At 43.2% G+C, this 19,010-nt stretch overlaps 1 protein-coding gene across 1 annotated transcript; it reads right to left on the bottom strand.

The window, feature by feature from the left end:
* Positions 1-9,265: 9,265 nt before the first annotated feature.
* On the bottom strand, positions 9,266-18,463 carry LOC131190810 (lymphocyte antigen 6 complex locus protein G6c-like). The gene is made up of 3 exons (XM_058168231.1): positions 18,296-18,463; positions 12,898-13,014; positions 9,266-9,700 (listed from the first exon to the last, which is right to left on the bottom strand). The coding sequence occupies exons 1-3, from the start codon at positions 18,345-18,347 to the stop codon at positions 9,495-9,497; spliced, it is 375 nt and encodes a 124-aa protein (XP_058024214.1). The 5' UTR covers positions 18,348-18,463; the 3' UTR covers positions 9,266-9,494.
* Between the last annotated feature and the right edge of the window lie 547 nt (positions 18,464-19,010).

Genomic DNA, 19,010 nt, shown 5'->3' with positions numbered 1-19,010 from the left:
CTACAGCACTTCAGACAAATGGTTATCCAACATCTTAAAAATTTTCAGTGTTAAAGCATTCACAACTTCTGGAGGCAAGTTGTTCCACTCATTAATTGTTCTGACTGTCAGGAAATTTCTCCTTAGTTCTAAGTTGCTTCTCTCCTTGATCAGTTTCCACCCATTGCTTCTTGTTCTACTCTATTTGTTTGGCATGGTCTGTTTTTGACAAACCCATGTTGACTTGTGGTTATAATTTTGCTTTGCAGATCTGTTTACAGATCTGTTGCTTGGTTATTTTTTCCAGGATCTTCCCAGGTATTGATGTCACGATGATTGGTGTGTAGTTTCCTAGATCCATTTTCTCCCTTTTTGAAGATGGGAATCATATCAGCTCTTTTGCAGTCCTCTGGTATTTCTTAGGTGCTCCAGGATTTTTGAAAGATATGTGTCATGTCCCACTCCTCCGCTGACGGCCAGGTCAGGGAAATCCGAATCAGGTGTGCCTCTGCAGCTCTGCCAAAGTCCTAGCAAAGTCCTCAGGGCAGGCAGGAGACCAGAAAGTGACTTCAGCAAGATATGTTTAGACTTTGCCTGACTCAGAGAATGCCAGAAAGCAGATCCTTTATATAGGCCATGGGGTGTGGCTCCATGACTCAGCACTTATCCAGGCCTGCCCCTCCCTTCCTTCTGTTGCCTCTGCCTATTTATTTATTTATTTATTATTTAAATTTATATACCGCCCTATCTCCCAAAGGACTCAGGGCGGTTCACAGGCATATAAAACATCAATATACAAAATTAAAATAATCTTTAAAAAACTTATTCCAATGCCCTACTATTAAAATAAAAATATAAATATTAAAATCAATTTAAAACCCCTGTAAATTTAAAATCTAAGCCAGTCCTGCACAGATGAATAAGTGTGTCTTGAGCTCGCGACGGAAGGTTCGAAGGTCCGGAAGTTGACGGAGTCAACTATCAAATCTTCTGACGTGAGGGTCACTCCAGTCGGCAGCTGTTGGCAATTGACCTCCCTCAGGCTCACATGCTGTGGAGGAGGGGGAGGGGTCTAGTTGCTCCGTTTGCCTGGGCATGGAGCCAGAGCTGGGGGCTGGAGGTATTTCCTCCTCTTCAGCCTGTCTGGGCATGGAGCCAGGCTGGGGCCGGGAGGCATACTAGGACATTCCTCCATGTTCGGAAGCAGATAAGAAGACCCCGGCTGTGGTGAGATCAAACGAGACACAACAATATGGTACAATGGTTCTGAGATCATGTCTGCCATCTCCTTCAAAACTCTGGGATGCAATCTGTCAGGTCCTGATGATTTGAAACGTCTAGGGTGGACAGATGTTTTCTTACCATTTTCTTGCCTATTTTAACTTGTATTCCTAGTCTGTTTCTTATGATTCTGTTTTTTGGTAGGTTGGACTATTTTTCCCTTTTGTATGAAAAGAGATTCAAACAATGAATTAAGCAGCTCTGTTTTCTTACAGCTGACCTTTACTTCCCTGCTATCTTTTCCAGGGGTGAAATCTAAATTTTTTTGCCAGCAGTTCTGTGGGCGTGGCTTGGTGGGCGTGGCTTGGTGGGCATGTGACTGGGTGGGCGGGGCCAACATGACGTCACTCATATCACTCTTTCTTTCTTCTCTCTCTCTCTCCCTTTCTTTTTCTTTCTTCTCTCTCTCTCTCTCCCTTTTTTCCTTCCTTCTTTTCACTTTCTTTCTTCTCTCCCTCTTGTCAGCTCTGTTGCGCATGGGCTGTCATTCTGGCGGGGATGGCAGCTGACGGAGCCAACTGCCTCACATTCCAGCCACCCAGGAAGCCTCACCCTGCCTCCACTTGCTAGCCCGGCATCCTGTCGCTCACTGGTGGCTTCCGCTCCTGCTCGCTGCTTCCAGGACCGCTGCCGAGACCTCAGATCTCCTTGTTGCTGCTGGCTCGCTACTACCTCTCAGCTGAGAGGCGGACAGGAAACAGCAACAGTGCTCAAGTTGGCACTGGCCACTTCCATGCCTGTGTAGAGGCCCCAAGCCTGATCGAAAGCAACATCGCTGCCCAGGCTGCACAGGATTACTCAGGGCGGCTTCCCCAGGAGTAATCAGGATTTGATAGCCCAGGCAGCACAGGATTAATTAAGGCTTGCTAGCCCGGATGAGGTGCAGCTGGAGCTGTGCGCCGGTTGCATGGCTTGGGGGGTGGAGTTGGGGGAGTAGCGGGATGGGGTGTACTGGGCGCATCCCCCGTCATTGGATAGATGCAGGCAGCAGGACCTGAAGTGGAGGGGAAGGCAAGCAGGCGGTAGTCACCCAAAGGCCCTGTGGAAGCCGAGCGAGCCTTACCAGTTCCCCCAAGGCGGCTCTTCTTCAGACGAGTGCAGCGGGTCTCCCTTCCCAACTGCCAGCGTCACCCTTACATCTGCCTGCCCTCCTGGGGCTGCCCATGCGCACCCCAGCAGAACAGCAGTTTCTGCTCCAGCTGCTGCTGCAGGAGAAGGAAGAAAGTGCTCTGGGAGGGCGGGCAACCTGTCCCAGAAGTGGCACGTCCATCATGGGCTGGATGCAGGCAGCGGGGAAGGCAAGTGGGCAGCAGTCACCCAAAGGCCAAGCGCGCCAGACCCAAAAGGCGAGCGAGCCTCGCAATGTCCCTCCGAGTAGCCTCGCACACCTATCCCTCTCTCAACCCAGCTGAGAGGGGCTGAGAGGGGAAGCGCTTTTTCACAAGTGGACCTTCTGCACATGTGCAAAACTTGTACATGCGCAGAAGGTAAAATGTTACTTCCTGGTTAAAACCAGGAAGTAACGACATCCGGGTGGGTGGGTAGAGCTTTGCTCCATGATTGCTATCGGATCGCCGAACCAACTGCAACAATCGCTACTGGATCTCCCGATCCAGTCTGAACTGGGAGGATTTCATCCCGATCTTTTCCCTTTAGTGGACCAATTGTTTCTTTGACTCTTTCTTTTTTAAAAATTTTTATTTATTTTTATAAATAAATATATTTTTATTTATTTTTATAAACTCTTACAATTAGTTTTGATATTTCTGTTAAGTCTTAGTTCATTCTGAGCCTTAGCTTTCTTCATCTTTGCAAATTCAGGCTATATGCTAGTATTCTGCCTTAGTTATGTGCTCCTCTTTCCATGTTTTCTATTTATCTTGTCTTTCAGTTTATCAGAGTATACTTGATGCAACCATGCTGGTTTCTTCTTAGATTTCTTATTTTTCTTTTTCAGGGGTATTGTATTGGACTGGGCTTTTATAATCACATTTTTCAGAGTTTCCCAATCTTCTCGAGTTGTTTCCCCCTTTAAGATTTTAATCCATGGAAACCTGAGCACGTGGAACTCCCCATGTTCTTAAATTCATCCAAAATGATGAATTAGTAATTTTTGAGAGGGATCAACAAAGGAACATGATCATAACATAACATCAGAGTTGGAAGGGACCTTGGAGGCCTTCTAGTCCAACCCCCTGCCCAGGCAGGAAACCCTACACCATCTCAGTCAGATGGTTATCCAACATTTTCTTAAAAATTTCCAGTGTTGGAGCATTCACAACTTCTGAAGGCAAGTCGTTCCACTTATTAATTGTTCTAACTGTCAGGAAATTTCTCCTTAGTTCTAAGTTGCTTCTTTCTTTGACCAGTTTCCACCCATTGCTTCTTGTTCTACCCTCAGGTGCTTTGGTGAACAGCCTGACTCCCTCTTCTTTGTGGCAGCCCCTAAGATATTGGAACACAGCTATCATGTCTCCCCTAGTCCTTCTTTTGTTAAACTAGACATACCCAGTTCCTGCAACCGTTCTTCATATGTTTTATCCTCCAGTCCCTAATCATCTTTGTTGCTCTTCTCTGCACTCTTTCTAGAGTCTCAACATCTTTTTACATCGTGGCGACCAAAACTGGATGCAATATTCCAAGTGTGGCCTTACCAAGGCATTATAAAGTGGTACTAACACTTCACGTGATCTTGATTCTATCCTCTGTTTATGCAGCCCAGAACTGTGTTGGCTTTTTAACAGCTGCTGCACACTGCTGGCTCATATCTAAATGGTTATCCACTAGGACTCCAAGATCCCTCTCACAGGTACTACTATTGAGCAAGGTACCACATATACGGTACTGGTGCATTTTGTTTTTTTGGCCTAAATGTAGAACCTTACTTTTTTCACTGTTGAATTTCATTTTGTTAGATAGCGCCCAATGTTCAAGTCTGTCAAGATCTTTCTGTAACTTGAGCCTATCTTCTGGAGTGTTGGCTATTCCTGCCAGCTTGATGTCATCTGCAAATTTGATGAGTTCCCCATCTATCCCCTCGTCCAAGTCATTGATGAAGATGTTGAAGAGTACTGGGCCTAAAACAGAGCCTTGGGGTACTCCACTGCATACTTCCCTCCATGTGGATGTAGTTCCGTTGAGGACTACACGTTGAGTGCAGTTGGTCAGCCAATTACGAATCCATCTGGTGGTGGTGCTGTCTAACCCACATTTTTCTACTTTATCTAGTAGTAGGTTATGGTCTACTTTATCAAATGCTTTACTGAAGTCCAAGTAAATTATATCGACAGCATTCCTCTGGTCTACTAATTTTGTCATTTTGTCAAAGAATGCGATAAGATTAGTCTGGCATGATCTGTTTTTGACAAACCCATGTTGGCTTTTGGTTATTACTTTGTTTGCTTCTAGGTGTTCGGTGATTCGTTGCTTGATTATCTTTTCCAGAATCTTCCCGGTATTGAGGTCAGACTGATAGGTCTGTAGTTTCCTGGATCTGTTTTTCCTTTTTGAAGATGGGAACTACATCAGCTCTTTTCCAGTCCTCTGGCAGCTGCCCTGTGCTCCAGGATCTTTGAAAGATATAGTTCAGTGGTTCTGAGATCACGTCTGCCAATTCCTTCAGAACCTTGGGGTGTAATCCATCCGGTCCTGGTGATTTGAACTCGTCTAGGGTAGACAGGTGTTCACTTACCATTTTCTTCCCTATTTTAACTTGTGTTTCTAATCTGTTTTTGTAGTGCTGTTTTTGATAGGTTGGATTGTTTTTCCTTTTGTGTAAAGACAGATGCAAAAATGAGTTAAGTAGATCTGCTTTCTCCTGTTGCTTGTCATCTTCTTGCCACTTTCTCCCAGCAATGGGCCAATTGTTTCCTTGACTTTTTCTTGTTTTTAACATGTTGGAAGAAGCTTTTTGTTATTTTTACTTTTGTCGCTAGCCTTTGTTCATTGTGAGCCTTAGCTTTCCTCACTTCATCTTTACAGGCTCGGGCTGTTGCTGATATTCTGCCTTAGTTATTTGCCCTCTTTCCACTTTTTATATTTGTCCTTTTTGTCTTTCAATTTGTCAGATAGTTCTTTATGCATCCATGCTGGTTTCTTTTGAGATCTACTATTTTTCTTCTTCATTGGTATTGTGTTAGACTGTGCTTTTATAATCTCACTTTTCAAAATTTCCCAAGCTTCTTGAGTTGTTTTCCCCCTGAGGATTCTCATCCATTGAATCCTTCTCAAGCTCTCTCTAAGTTTATTGAAATTAGCTCTCTTAAAGTCCAAGACTCTAGTTTGACTTTGTTCTACTACTTGTATTTGCTTAATGTCGAATTCCAATATTGCGTGGTCACTTGCCCCCAAGGTTCCTGTAGCTTCAACACCTTCTATCATTTCATCAGTTTGATCAGTTTGATCAGTTTGACCGCTGCATTATTTAGAGTCCCCTCGCAGTGAGATTGGTGGCAAACACATTTCATAAATAAATAAATACAATTTGGGGCTGGTCATATCTGCATAGCAGCCATTTTGTAAACCAGTAATTCCTCAGGAAATCTAAGTAATGTTTCTTCTTTAAAATCTTTTAAAAGTTTTTCTTTTAAAGCATTGAAAATTATCAGAGTCTGAATTTGGTATGAAAAAAAAAAGGAAACTGCTTTTGTTCTTTTTCATTGTTGCAGCTGATGGATTCATCTGTTATTCCTGTGGAGCTCCAGATGGATGCAAAGGGAAAACAGTAGTGTGTGACAAAACTAAACTATGTGTGACAGAATCGGTGTACCTTGAGGGTAAGATTCCAGCACTCCCAATCATGACTCTCGTTTAAGTGGGTTTCAGTCATAATCCAAACCCATCGTAGTCGGTCCTCCATTTCCAAATAAGGCCACAACTCTTGCACTAGTCCAAGAAAGACTAGTGCAGACTAAAACCACCCTGGTTACTGCCTCCACCTGCTGACCTAAGAGAAGCCGTGAGTCCAAGAAAGACCCCCTCAAATTATGTAGATTCTTCTCTAAGAGTAGGGCAATCCCATCCAGGGACAGTGCAGAGGGATGCCGACACTAACACCAATGTTCATGTGGGTTCAACTGGAGTAACTTTTCTTTTATCCAGACCTTAATAGCTTTCAGACATAGGAAAAAGTCTGGATGCTCTTTCAATATTGTGCTTTGAGGAGCACTTCCTTTGCTCAGAATGTCAGCTAATTCTTCTGTCCCAAAGACATATTACATGGGCACTTTCTCTTGGTTCAGTATGCTGGAACTTCACTGCATTTTCCATTATTCTCCATCTAGAAGTATAAGTTCAAGCATAAATGCCAACCCATTCTCTTTTGGGAGCTTTTTCTGGTGGTACAGAAAAGGAAAACACAGATATTTTCTTGGGGCTGGGATACCTTTGATTCAATCTTTTCAATGGACTAGACGAGACGAGACGAGACGAGACTAGATTAGAGTAGACTAGACTAGACTAGACTAGAATTGAATAGAATTCTTTATTGGCCAAGTGTGATTGGACACACAAGAATTTGCCTTTGGTGCATATGTTTTCAGTGTACATAAAAAGACAAGATGCATTCATCAGAAATCACAAGGCACAAAACCCCAGTGATACAGGGCTGCATTACTCTTGGGAATGTTGGTCGTCTCCCAGAGTCCTTGGCTAGGAATTGTTGGCTGTGCTTATTCAGCTGGCCTTCAGCTCCTGTCCTTGAATATTTGTTTTTCCATTGAGATCCTGTCAATTGTCCCAAATGGTTAGGCAGCAGAAGAAACTCCTGGGACATTCTTTTTTACCAAGAGTATGCCTTTACTGAAAATTCCATATGGTTACAGAAGTAGAAAAGAGAGTTCTAACAATTCCACATGTAACAGCATATGAAAACCTTTCCTCCCCCCTCCGGCCCTCCTGTTGCCCATTATCCACCAATCATTTGCATTTGCATTGTTTTGGGAAAGGCCTGTCTGCCTCAGACACCCCCAGCCGATGACCTTGAAGTGTTAGGTCCGTCTCAGACTTCCAGTTGGCACATTTGCATTCCACATTTCCCTCCCAAGCCTCCCTTACATTGCAATACCTTCCCTCCCCCATCCCATTACGATTGTCTGGTTGCGATCAGGGCTGTGTAGTGAGTCAACCATGACAGATCCACGTCTCAAAGTAAGAATTCCTAACTCAGTTTTCTCTTTCCCTTTAAAGATGGCACGTTTGTTGGCGTCTTTCCTCAATGTGCTTCAGCTGGGGATCATAAGAGATGTAACACAATTCAACGCTATAATACTGAAATTCAAGTTACGGAGTGTTGTAAGACTAACAGGTGCAATGGGAAGCGTTCCCCCTTTCCTCCTGCTGACTGTGCCAAGCCTGCTGTGGGAGCATGAAGGAAATCAGCCTGCCCTTCCATCACCTTTACAGCTTTCTCCGTTCTTGACCTTGAAGAGATCACAAGTGTCTTACTACCCCATTTGAACCATATTATGATCAAGTTACCTCTTTTAAGAGCATAAAAGTGCCTACCGTTCCTGTCCTAATGTTTCCTTTCATTATATCAAATTAATACAATTATTACATACTTTTGCTCATATATATGCTTATATGATATTTTGCTGATTTATGTTGATGTTTGTGTATACTGTTGTGACAAAAAAAAAAAAAGGACAAATATGAAACACTCATTTTTATTGATACTAGTCAAGGCTGTCAGTACTTCCAGCTTACCAAACCAAACTTTTATTAAATAACAAACAACAAACATAGCCCATGGTGTTATGGTCTACTGAGGGTTGGCCAAGCCTTCTCTTCCCACTCCCCCTTTGAGTATATGTTTTATTAGTACATTTTATTCATTAAAAACATAAAAAATTCCATGTCTATCTGAAGTCTTCTCATAGAGTTACAAAACAAAAAACAAAAACAAACCAACAAGGATAGTGTCTGCTTGATTAGCCATCATTCTGAGTGCTTGAGTTAAGTCCAGATCCAGGTCCAAGACGCCTTACTGAAAGATTACTGGAGAAAGGGAAACTCTGTTGTACACATGGGTTGGCTTAACACATTTCATTTGGCTAATTTCACTTGGCTAATTTAATTTAGGACCCAGGTACTTACGGGACCGCCTGCTGTTACCTCATGCCTCCCACCGACCCGTACGCTCACACGGAGAGGGTCTTCTCGGGGTGCCGTCCGCCAAACAATGTCGGCTGGCGGCCCCCAGGGAAAGATCCTTCTCTGTTGTAGCTCCTACGCTCTGGAACGAACTTCCCCCTGGCCTACGCCAAGTGCCCGACCTTCGGACCTTTCGCCGTGAGCTGAAAACACACTTATTTATTCAAGCGGGACTGGCTTAACAGTTTTAATGGTTTTAATAGTTTTTAATTGGGGTTTTATTATTTTTAGGGTTTTAAATTTCAAATTTTTAATGTCGGCCACTTTTGTAATATGTTCTGTTTTAAATTCTTTGTTTTAATTGTATATATATTGGGTTTTTTATCTTTTGGCTGTACACCGCCCTGAGTCCTTCGGGAGAAGGGCGGTATAAAAATCTAATAAAATAAATAAATAAATAATTTTACTCTGTATCTTAAATCTGTGATGGCAAACCAATGGCACGTGTGCCACAGGTGGCACACAGAACCCACTATGCTGGCATGTGAGCCATCACCACCCGAATGCCCGCACGCCTCCTGCCCCCCACCTGATTTTTGAGTCTCTGCTGTGCATGCACAGGGAGCAGGGCCACATGTGGGAGACGTGCATGCATGCGTGGGGAGGTTCACACGTGGGGGGGGTCACGTGTGCATGCGCGGGGACGGAAGAGTGCGAGGGGAGGCAGCACCCACCGGGGCCCATATTTGGTTGCAGGGAGGCCTGCTAGGCCCCAAAATGGGGTGCCGGGGGGTGTGTCACACTTGCTTGCACGGTGGCGGGAGGTTGTGCACACATTGCATTATGGGTGCAGGCATGCGCGTGTGCTGTCACGCGCGCTTTTGACACATGGCGACAAAAAGGTTAGCCATCCTTGTCTTAAATCTTTAATGAACAAGAAAATGCACCACACAAAATTTTCCTGATTACAGTAGAATCAACATTAAGATGTTGAGGGTATTCAATTGCTGGGTTTTTAAATTCATCTGTCTAGGCATGAGAGGTGAGCTGAGCGTGTGAGAGACTGGGGTCTTGGGTCTTAGGGTTGTTTCAGGGTGAGAAAAGCATAGCCTTCCACTATTGTTGCTGTTTTGATTTATAAGTTAACGTGTAAGCCACAAACCAAGGGCCAAGCTGAGGCCAGTAAAGAGGGTGAGGCTAGGTTGGCTGAGCGTTCCCCCATTGCATAAGTCAAAAGTACAACAAGTGCGATTGTAATGCATGTCAAAAACATCATCCCTTTGTTCGGTCTTGTTGCAGAGTTCAGTCATTTTGCTGCAGTCCTGTTTCGTGAAAAGCTTTAGACTGCCTGAGTGGGAGAAGAAGCGAGAAAAATAAATGTTAAAAGTTAGGACCTTTGCTCCATCTTGGGGAACCTATATGAGAAGACATTCTGAAAACTGAAGGTTTTGAGATCTGCTTTACTTAAAAAGGTAAAGGTTCCCCTTGCACATACGTGCTAGTCGTTGCCGACTCTAGGGGGCGGTGCTCATCTCCGTTTCAAAGCCGAAGAGCCAGCGCTGTCCAAAGATGTCTCCATGGTCATGTGGCCGGCATGACTCAACGCCAAAGGTGCACGGAACGCTGTTACCTTCTCACCAAAGGTGGTCCCTATTTTTTCTACTTGCATTTTTACGTGCTTTCGAAACTGCTAGGTTGGCAGAAGCTGGGACAAATAACGGGAGCTCACCCCGTTGCACTAGAGATTCGAGCCGCTGTGCTGCCGACCTTTCAATCGACAAACTCAACGTCCTAGCCCCTGAGCCACCGTGAGTCACCCTTTACTTTAAGCATGTGACTCCATGAGTCACATGCTTTACTTACAGGTAGTTTTACCAGATGGTTGATCAACTGGATTCAAAAGCTAATCAAGGTTTGGTCTGGTTACAGTTTAGATCAGAGGTCTTCAAACTTGGCAGCTTTAAGACTTGTGGACTTCAACTCCCAGCTATGCTGGCTGGAGAATTCTGGGAGTTGAAGTCCACAAGTCTTAAAGCTGCCAAGTTTGAAGACCTCTGATTTAGATGCTATACTATCAAGGAATCCCAAGGCTGTAAGCAATTCCAGGAAGGTGAAAAGCTTCCTCAAAGAATATGGAAGGAGATTCTCAGTTATCCAGGTCATGGTTGTCCCCAAGGGTGCTTTTTCAAAAGGCAATTCGAGTTTGTTTGTTTTTCCTTCTTTAAGAAAAAACAGAATCCAGTTGCCTTTTGAAAAAGCATCTTTGGGACACCCTCGAAGAAAGCAATGACAGATCACTTCCATATTGTTGACAAGATAACGGCATCCTTGTGCCCAAGTAATCATCAAGAACTGAATCCAGTGGTGGGCTGTTGCCGGTTCGAACCGGTTCCAGCGAACCGGTAGTTCCGACCATCAGCTGGCCCTGCCCACCTGCCCACCTGCCCCCATCCTATCCTGTCCTATATTTCCTTCTTTCTGGCTCAGCTGATTCACACAGCACAGCTGATTTCCGCGCCTCCGCTATTCTACTTACCAGGGCTGCCTCAGAAGTTAAGCAGCTGAGCTTCAAATTGCTATATTTTGAACACTGTGCGCAAGCGCACTAAGCATGCACTCACAGAACCGGTTGTTAAAACGGCTGCAGCCCACTACTGACTTAATCTCCTTTACTTTATTTATATTTGTCTATCATTTTATTTCCACTCCATACTTTAGTCTCAATGTAGTTGGTTGAGGAACTGGATTACTGAAAGATTTCAAGTATTCCTCTAAAACAGGGATGGGCAATAAACAGGTTAGAAATTACTATAAGGCCAAAGCATGGTGTTAGCACAAGGTGTTTTTTTTTTAAGAGAATCTGGTAGCTTTTATTTAACCCCCAAATTTTGAATGCTGTTGATATAAATGAAATGAAATATAGTCATAATCATAATAACAGAGTTGGAAGGGACCTTGGAGGTCTTCTGGTCCAACCCCCTGCCCAGGCAGGAAACCCTACACCACTTCAGACAAATGGTTATCCAACATCATCTTTAAAACTTCCAGTGTTGGAGCATTCACAACTTCTGGAGGCAAGCTGTTCCAATGTTTAATTGTTCTAACTTGTTCTATATAAAACTAGAGATATAAATATATGGATTTAGGCTAACTTCCAGCTTCACTTCCAACTGTCCCAGTTCAACCCAGATTTGTCTTTCCAACATTATTGATGCTCTTCCTCTAATTTTGCCCAATGCATGAGCCATGGGATTCTGTTCTAGAATAATCTTTGATCCTTGGTCATATTTGTCACAGTTTAGGCAGCGTAACCAGTATTCTGAGATAAACCCAGGAGCAAAAGACAGCACACAGCGCCTTTTACTGTATATAAGTAACAGTGGTTTTGACTACAGTGAAATATTTACAAACTTATGCGTGGTTAAATACTTTTACAGCTACTGATAAAACGAAGAGCGGTGATACACAGGACGAGAGAACAAGAAGTACAATGCATGAGGAAAAGGCTTGAGAAGAAGGGAAAACGCTCTCTAATGGCTTCCCCTATATAGGCAGCTTCTGACCCAGTTTCTTAAAGTGGCAGTAACTCTGCTGCCTCCTATTGCACCAGCTTCAGCTTCCATCAGCTTCCAGCTATTAACTCTTTACACTCTGACAATATTTCTGATGGAAAGATGAGAAATCATTAGCAGCCTCCAGTCTCCTTCAGATCTTCTCCAACCAGGATGACAACGGTGAGTATTCAGTGGTGGGATTCAGCCAGTTCGCACCACTTCGGGAGAACCGGTTGTTAACTTTCTGAGCAGTTTGGTGAACTGGTTGTGGGAAGAAATCATTAGGACAGAGAACCGGTTGTTAAATTATTTGAATCCTATCACTGTGAGTATTGTTGTCAGTACAGTTTTCATGTGATCAGTGTGGCTTCCCGCCTTTTTAGGCAAGGAACATTTGATAAAAGTAGTGTGGATTTCATTATTTTTTTAAAAAAACAAACAAACAATTTTTCCTCTTGCCTATCTATATATGGGTGATAGGGCCACTTAATTTGTAACATCATCCTATCTACTAAAACCTTTGACTCCTACAAAGAAATTGAAAATGTCCCCTCAGAAGCCCATAATAAAAGATGCGTGATTATATTTAGGTCTTGAAGTTTCTTGATGGGTCCCAATGTTCAAAATATATATATCTCCCCCCTTCCCTCCTCCCTCCCTTCCAGTATTTGAGGGGCTGCCACAGAGAGGAAGGGGGTCAAACTATTTTCCAAAGTACTTGAAGGCCAGACAAGAAATAATGGATGGAAACTGATCTAGGAGAGATTCAACCTAGAAATAAGGAGAAATTTTCTGACAGTGAGAACAATCAATCAATGGAAATTGGTTTGCCTTCGGAAGTTGTGGGAGCTTCATCACTGGAGGCTTTCAAGAAGAGACTGGACTGCTATTTGTCAAAAATAGTGTAGGGTCTCCTGCTTAGGGAGGGGGTTGGGCTAGATGACCTACAGGATCCCTTCCAACTCCGCTAATCTGTATCTGTAAATTGTACCTGTGTAAACTTTGGTCGTCTCACACTGCTGGCCTTCCTTCGCTCGACAGGGATCATCAGAATTAATACAAACACTGCCGACTTTAAACTTGCAAACGTTGCATATTAGACAGTGACCTGCAAAGAGAGAAACCAAAAGAGAGAAATTAGTTGAGTTTAAACAAAGTGGGAACAGCGGAGTAGTTTGTCATAGTTGCCATGCATCTAAGGGTGTTCTGGCTGCCACCTACTGTTCCATAGTGGTACTGGTTAATAGAGTTACCAGTATCCGGCTACACCTATCCAGCAGGCATAGCCTTAAAATCTAAAACAGATCCTTAACTTACCACCACAGTTGGGACCAGAATTTCTGTTGCTAAGTATTTATTTATTTATTTTTTTATTTTATTTTATTAAATTTTTATACCGCCCTTCTCCCGAAGGACTCAGGGCGGTGTACAGCCAAAGATAAAACACGAAATATATACAATTAAAACATTTAAAACATAGCAAATTACAAAAAGGCTGATAATTAAAAATTTAGTTTTAAAATTTTAGAAATATTAATAAAACCCTGAATTAAAATTTAACACTATTATGCCAGTCCCGCTTGAATAAATAGGTGTGTTTTTAGCTCACGACGGAAGGTCCGAAGATCAGGCACTTGACGTAAGCCAGGGGGAAGTTCGTTCCAGAGCGTCGATGCCCCCACAGAGAAGGCCCTACTCCTGGGGGCCGCCAGCCGACACTGTTTGGCGGACGGCACCCTGAGGAGACCCTCTCTGTGAGAGCGTACGGGTCGGTGGGAGGCATAGGGTAACAGCAGGCGGTCTCGTAAGTACCCGGGTCCTAAGCCATGAAGCGCTTTGAAGGTGGTAACCAAAATCTTGAAGCGCACCCGAAAAACCACAGGAAGCCAGTGCAGGCTATGGAGTAGTGGTGTTACGTGGGAGCCATGAGCGGCTCCCGTTACCACTCGCGCAGCCGCATTCTGGCTAAGTAAGGCAGTTGTTAAGTGAATCATGCCCAATTTGATGAGGGTTTGTTTTTTTTTGCCATGTTTTTTAAGCAAATCATTGCAGTTGTTAAATGAGTCACATGGTTGCTAAGTGACTCCAGCTTCTTCTCCCATTGACTGATGCTGCAGCCTTCATAAATGCATGTCGGTTACTAAGTGCCTGAACGTTGATCATGTGATTGTGGAGATGCTGAACCAATTGTAAGAGCGAGGATTGGTTGTAAGTCACCTATTTCAGTGCGGGTGTGACTTTGAACAGTTGATAAACGCATGGGTTGTAAATCAAGGACCATCTATATGGTCTGACTTCTTGAATATGTTCCTCGGCAGCTTTTCTCTGTAGGGAAGCTAATTGCTAATAATAATTTTTTTGCTGATTGCAAGTTAACAAGCACAGTTCTGTGATCTTATATTTTATTTTATATCAGCCATGGTGGCGCAGTGGTTAGAAAGCAGCATGGCGGGCAAACTCACTGCTCACTGCCAGGAGTTCGATCTTGACTGGCTCAAGGTTGACTCAGCCTTCCATCCTTCTGAGGCTGATAAAATGAGGACCCAGATTGTTGTGGGCAATATGCTGACTCTGTAAACCGCTTAGAGAGACCTTCAAGCATTATCAGACAGTATACAAGTGCTATTGCTATTACTTATCTGTTTATGAAACATCATTTATATAGTCACCTCTCACACCTTGACTCCAGGCATAATACTTCATTAAAAATCCAGTCAATACCAATAGAAATTAGACTTATACACTGCCCCACAGCACTTTACAGCCCCTTCTCTAAGCGGTTTACAGAGTCAGCATATTTTCCCCCAACAATCTGGGTCCTCATTTTACTGACCTCGGAAAGATGGAAGGCTGAGTCCACCTCGAGCCCTGTTCGGGATTGAACTCTAGGCTGTGGGCAGAGTTTGCCTGCAATACTGCATCCCAACCGCTATGTCACCTTAAAAATTGGCAATTCTTTAAAAAAAAGAAAGAAAGAAAATACCTACTCCATTTCACGTGCATGAAGTTATGATGGGTTTGTTTTGTTCCTCTTTTGCACACGGTTTGACCCAGAGTGATCAATGCCAACAGCCTGTAATACAGACCAGCCTCGCCCCAAAGTATTATTCTCATACATATGAAATTCCTGCATGAACCTTGAGAAGGCGTGCACGTAAGTCATGCTGGGAGCAGCAGAAGATGGAAAGAAGAGAAAGCTGGAACGGAGCCCAGAATGTTATTAGCAGATAGAGTGTGGCCAATTGGAGGGGGGGGGGGCGAACCTGAAAACAATTTTCAAGGAATGCCAAAGGTGTGGTTCCCACAGATGGGTCCCGTGAAGGGAAGATTAAGTGATTAAAATCCAGCAAGGAAAATAAGGTGACTGTCTTTTCTCCACCCAAGTTGTTTTGGGGAGTGGTTGTTTTCTATCACGTTGTGGTAGTACATGAGAATCCTAAGCGTGCCAAACACGAGTTGAAACTGTGAGGTGAAAAATCAGGTACATCGATTGAGTCATCGCTGGTTTCCATCACGGTTCACTATGGGGTGGTTTTTCAGCAAAGTCGTCGTAATCTATGGTCACATGACCACAGGAGCTGTAAATGGCTGTAAATCCAGCCATGCTACCAGTGGTGGGATTCAGCCAGTTCGCACCTATTCGGGAGAACCGGTTGTTAACTTTCTAAGCAGTTCGGAGAACCGGTTGTTGGAAGAAATCTTATTTTGCTTTTTTCCACTTTACAGGGCTAATCCTGTAAGGAAGGAAGGCAGGAAGGAAACATTCTGGTGTTGTTTCTAGCCTAATCTTTATTGCCCTGCTTACAGAAACTGCCTCTCCAGTTAACCCTTATTACATTGTAACAGCTAAGGCAAAGCGCCCATCGACATGAGTGATGTTGAGTTGGCCACTCCCACACAGTCACATGACCACTGAGCCACACCTACCCAGCTGGTCATTAGGGCAGAGAACCGGTTGTTAAATTATTTGAATCCCACCACTGCATACTACTAAGTGTCCAAAGTTTAGTCATGGGACTGCAGGGCAGGGTGATCATAGAAACTCTGGATTTGGGTCACAAGTGGCCCCATAACTATGAAAAGTTGCCAATAATAAGTCAAAATGCATATTTTACCTTCTCTCTAAATTTACATCATGATTTTCTCCTGAAAAAGCACCTTTGGGACAACCAAATCTATCTACAGAATTAGCATGTTTGTCTAAGAGACCTGGAATTAATTCCTTGTTTTACTTCTCAATAAGCCTGCACTGCAAAGTATAGCTCAATTCATCTGTCCTTCCTTCCTTCCTTCCTTCCTTCCTTCCTTCCTTCCTTCCTTCCTTCCTTCCTTCCTTCCTTCCTTCCTTCCTTCCACTGGGCTTATAGGCTTATATATGTCTGGAACCCACACTTCATTTCGGACATTAATACAATTGAGCGTGTCCAGAAATATTTTACAAGAAGAGTCCTCCACTCCTCTGATCACAACAAAATATCTTATGCCACCAGACTTGAAATTCTGGATTTAGAAAATTTAGAACTACGCCGCCTTCGGCATGACCTGAGCATAACTCATAAAATCGTCTGCTTCAATGTCCTTCCTGTTGAAGACTACTTCAGCTTCAACCACAACAATACACCAGCATACAATAGATTTAAACTTAATGTGAACCGCTCCAATCTTGATTGTAGAAAATATGACTTCAGTAACAGAGTTGTTAATGCCTGGAATGCACTACCTGACTCCATGGTCTCATCCCCAAATCCCCAAAATTTTAACCAAAGACTATCTACTGTTGACCTCACCCCATTCCTAAGAGGGGCGTGCATAAGAGGTGCGTAAGGGGCGTGCATAAGAGCACCAGCGTGCCTACCATTTCTGTCCTAATGTTCCCTTTGGTTGTATTCAATTTATGTGGTTATTTCATGCTTATACTTATATATATATTGTTATGTTTGACAAACTAAATAAATAAATAAAAAATATGCCACTCCAATCATTACCAACTTTGAGTATCTTATAATTCTACTATGGGTTAACAGGATTTGAATGACTAAAAACCAGAATAAGAACAGACAATACAATTCACAAATGTAACCCATTAGCAAAATACACTTATACTAAGGATCCGTAAAACCCCTGTAAAGTCATATACCCATAAACAATTCTTCTCTCACTCCACAGTCTGATGGCATAATCAGGTTTTGCTTTCCTAAATAATCTGCATAAACTATTCCGGATGCATAAACTGCAAACTATTTCCAGATATTTTTTTTAAAAAAGGAACTTTATGTGGCTCCTTGATTTGTGCATAAGGCATCTAATGCCAACACTTTTCTAAGATAAAAATTAAGTGAAATAAAAATATACTGGTAGGTGCTCAAGCCGAATTGGTTGTATTTAGTTCTTGGATAGGAAATTAGGAAAAGCCCAGGCTACATTACTAGACTGAACTGTGAAAAACTTCCAAGAGGCAAGGGAAAATCCCTTTCACATTCTTGCCAAGAAAGATGTAACTATATAAATCATCAGAAATTGAATTTAAGCCAGGGGACTTCTTATGTTTAGCACTGAAACATCACATCAATCTTTCTCCCCTTCCACTAATTGTCTGATTCAATCTAAAATATTGGGGAATTCCCACCAGTGGGAACTACGTTAATTTACTCCAGGCCAGTGGTGGGATTCAGCCAGTTCGCACCACTTTGGGAGAACTGGTTGTTAACTTTCTGAGCAGTTTAGCAAACTGGTTGTTGGAAGAAATCATTAGGGCAGAGAACCGGTTGTTAAATTACTTGAATCCCACCACTGCTCCAGGCTATTACCTTCCTATCCAAACAGGCTATATATTTTCATTGGATTTATCTAACAAAATTGGTGCACCGGAACTCTACAGGGAAGACAGGGTTTTTGCAGATTGCAGTGAAGAAAGAGTATGGATTGGTTTTGCAAATCCATCACAGCCTGAAATTATTGTCAGATAGATTCAGGTGGGGCAGATAAAATACAGATAAAGCAAAGTATTAGAAACAATTCCTCCTCACCCCACCCCCAAATGCTGAGATACTTAATACAGGAATAAACTATCTGATTGTTTCCAGCTGTTTTGGATTGCAGTTGCTAGAACAGGGGACTCCAGCCTTGGCAACTTTAAGACTTGTGGACTTCAACTCCCAGAATCCCTCAGCCAGCAATTCTGGGGGTTGAAGTCGACAAGTCTTAAAGTTGACAAGGTTGGAGACCCTTGTGCTAGAAGATCAGCACATCTGGCAGCTGCAGTCCGGAACAGCTGGTGGATTACAGATTGTCAAACCCTTTTCTCTAGGCAAACTTCCCTAGCAGAATATTTACCTTTCCCCTTTTCTTCTTCTTCTTCTTTTTTTGTTTTTGAAAAACTTGGCACTTACCAACTGCACAGAAGATCAGAACAGAAAAACTGAGGAGAAGATACTTGTTCATCTTGCTAAATTTCACCAGGAGAGCAGGAGGGGGGGGGGCTGTGAGAAATGTTGCAGTGAAAATGGCAAAGAGCCAAAGAGCAACTTTCCCAAGTCAGATCCTGCAACTCTTTCAAGCAGCTTTTGAACATGGGCAGGGTTGAAAGGAAGCATTTATTCCCACGAAGGCTTTGAGGAATAGCCAATTGAATAGCTGGCCGAGGATTGACACACCTCAATTTTGGGGAATTGCAAAACAGCAACCCAACCCCATATATACCATGACATTCCTCAAAATAAAAATTCAGGACCAATTTCATTGATGGGGATTTTTTATTTTCATGACAGGATGCTGTCAAGAGGGGCACTGTAGTCTAACCCAGGGATCTCCAACCTTGGCAACTTTAAGCCTAGAGGACTTCAACTCCCAGAATGCCCCAGCCAGCTTTGCTGACTGGGGCATTCTGGGAGTTGAAGTCCTCCAGGCTTAAAGTTGCCAAGGTTGGAGACCCCTGGTCTAACCTATCTGTAGGGCTTTAAGTCAAGAAGAAATCTATGGCATTGCTTGATTGACCTGTGCTGATTACCAATTTCTCTCCTTGTTCTTGTTCAAAGATCTTTTAAATCTTCATGCTTCTGGGATCCAGAATAGTTCCTGAATTGTCTTTCATCTCCACATATTTGC

Source organism: Ahaetulla prasina, chromosome 2, assembly GCF_028640845.1.
Source record: "Ahaetulla prasina isolate Xishuangbanna chromosome 2, ASM2864084v1, whole genome shotgun sequence".
NCBI classification, from domain to species: Eukaryota; Metazoa; Chordata; class Lepidosauria; order Squamata; family Colubridae; genus Ahaetulla; species Ahaetulla prasina.
Note: the sequence above shows the minus strand (reverse complement) of the source record. Positions and strands in the feature narration are given on the sequence as shown.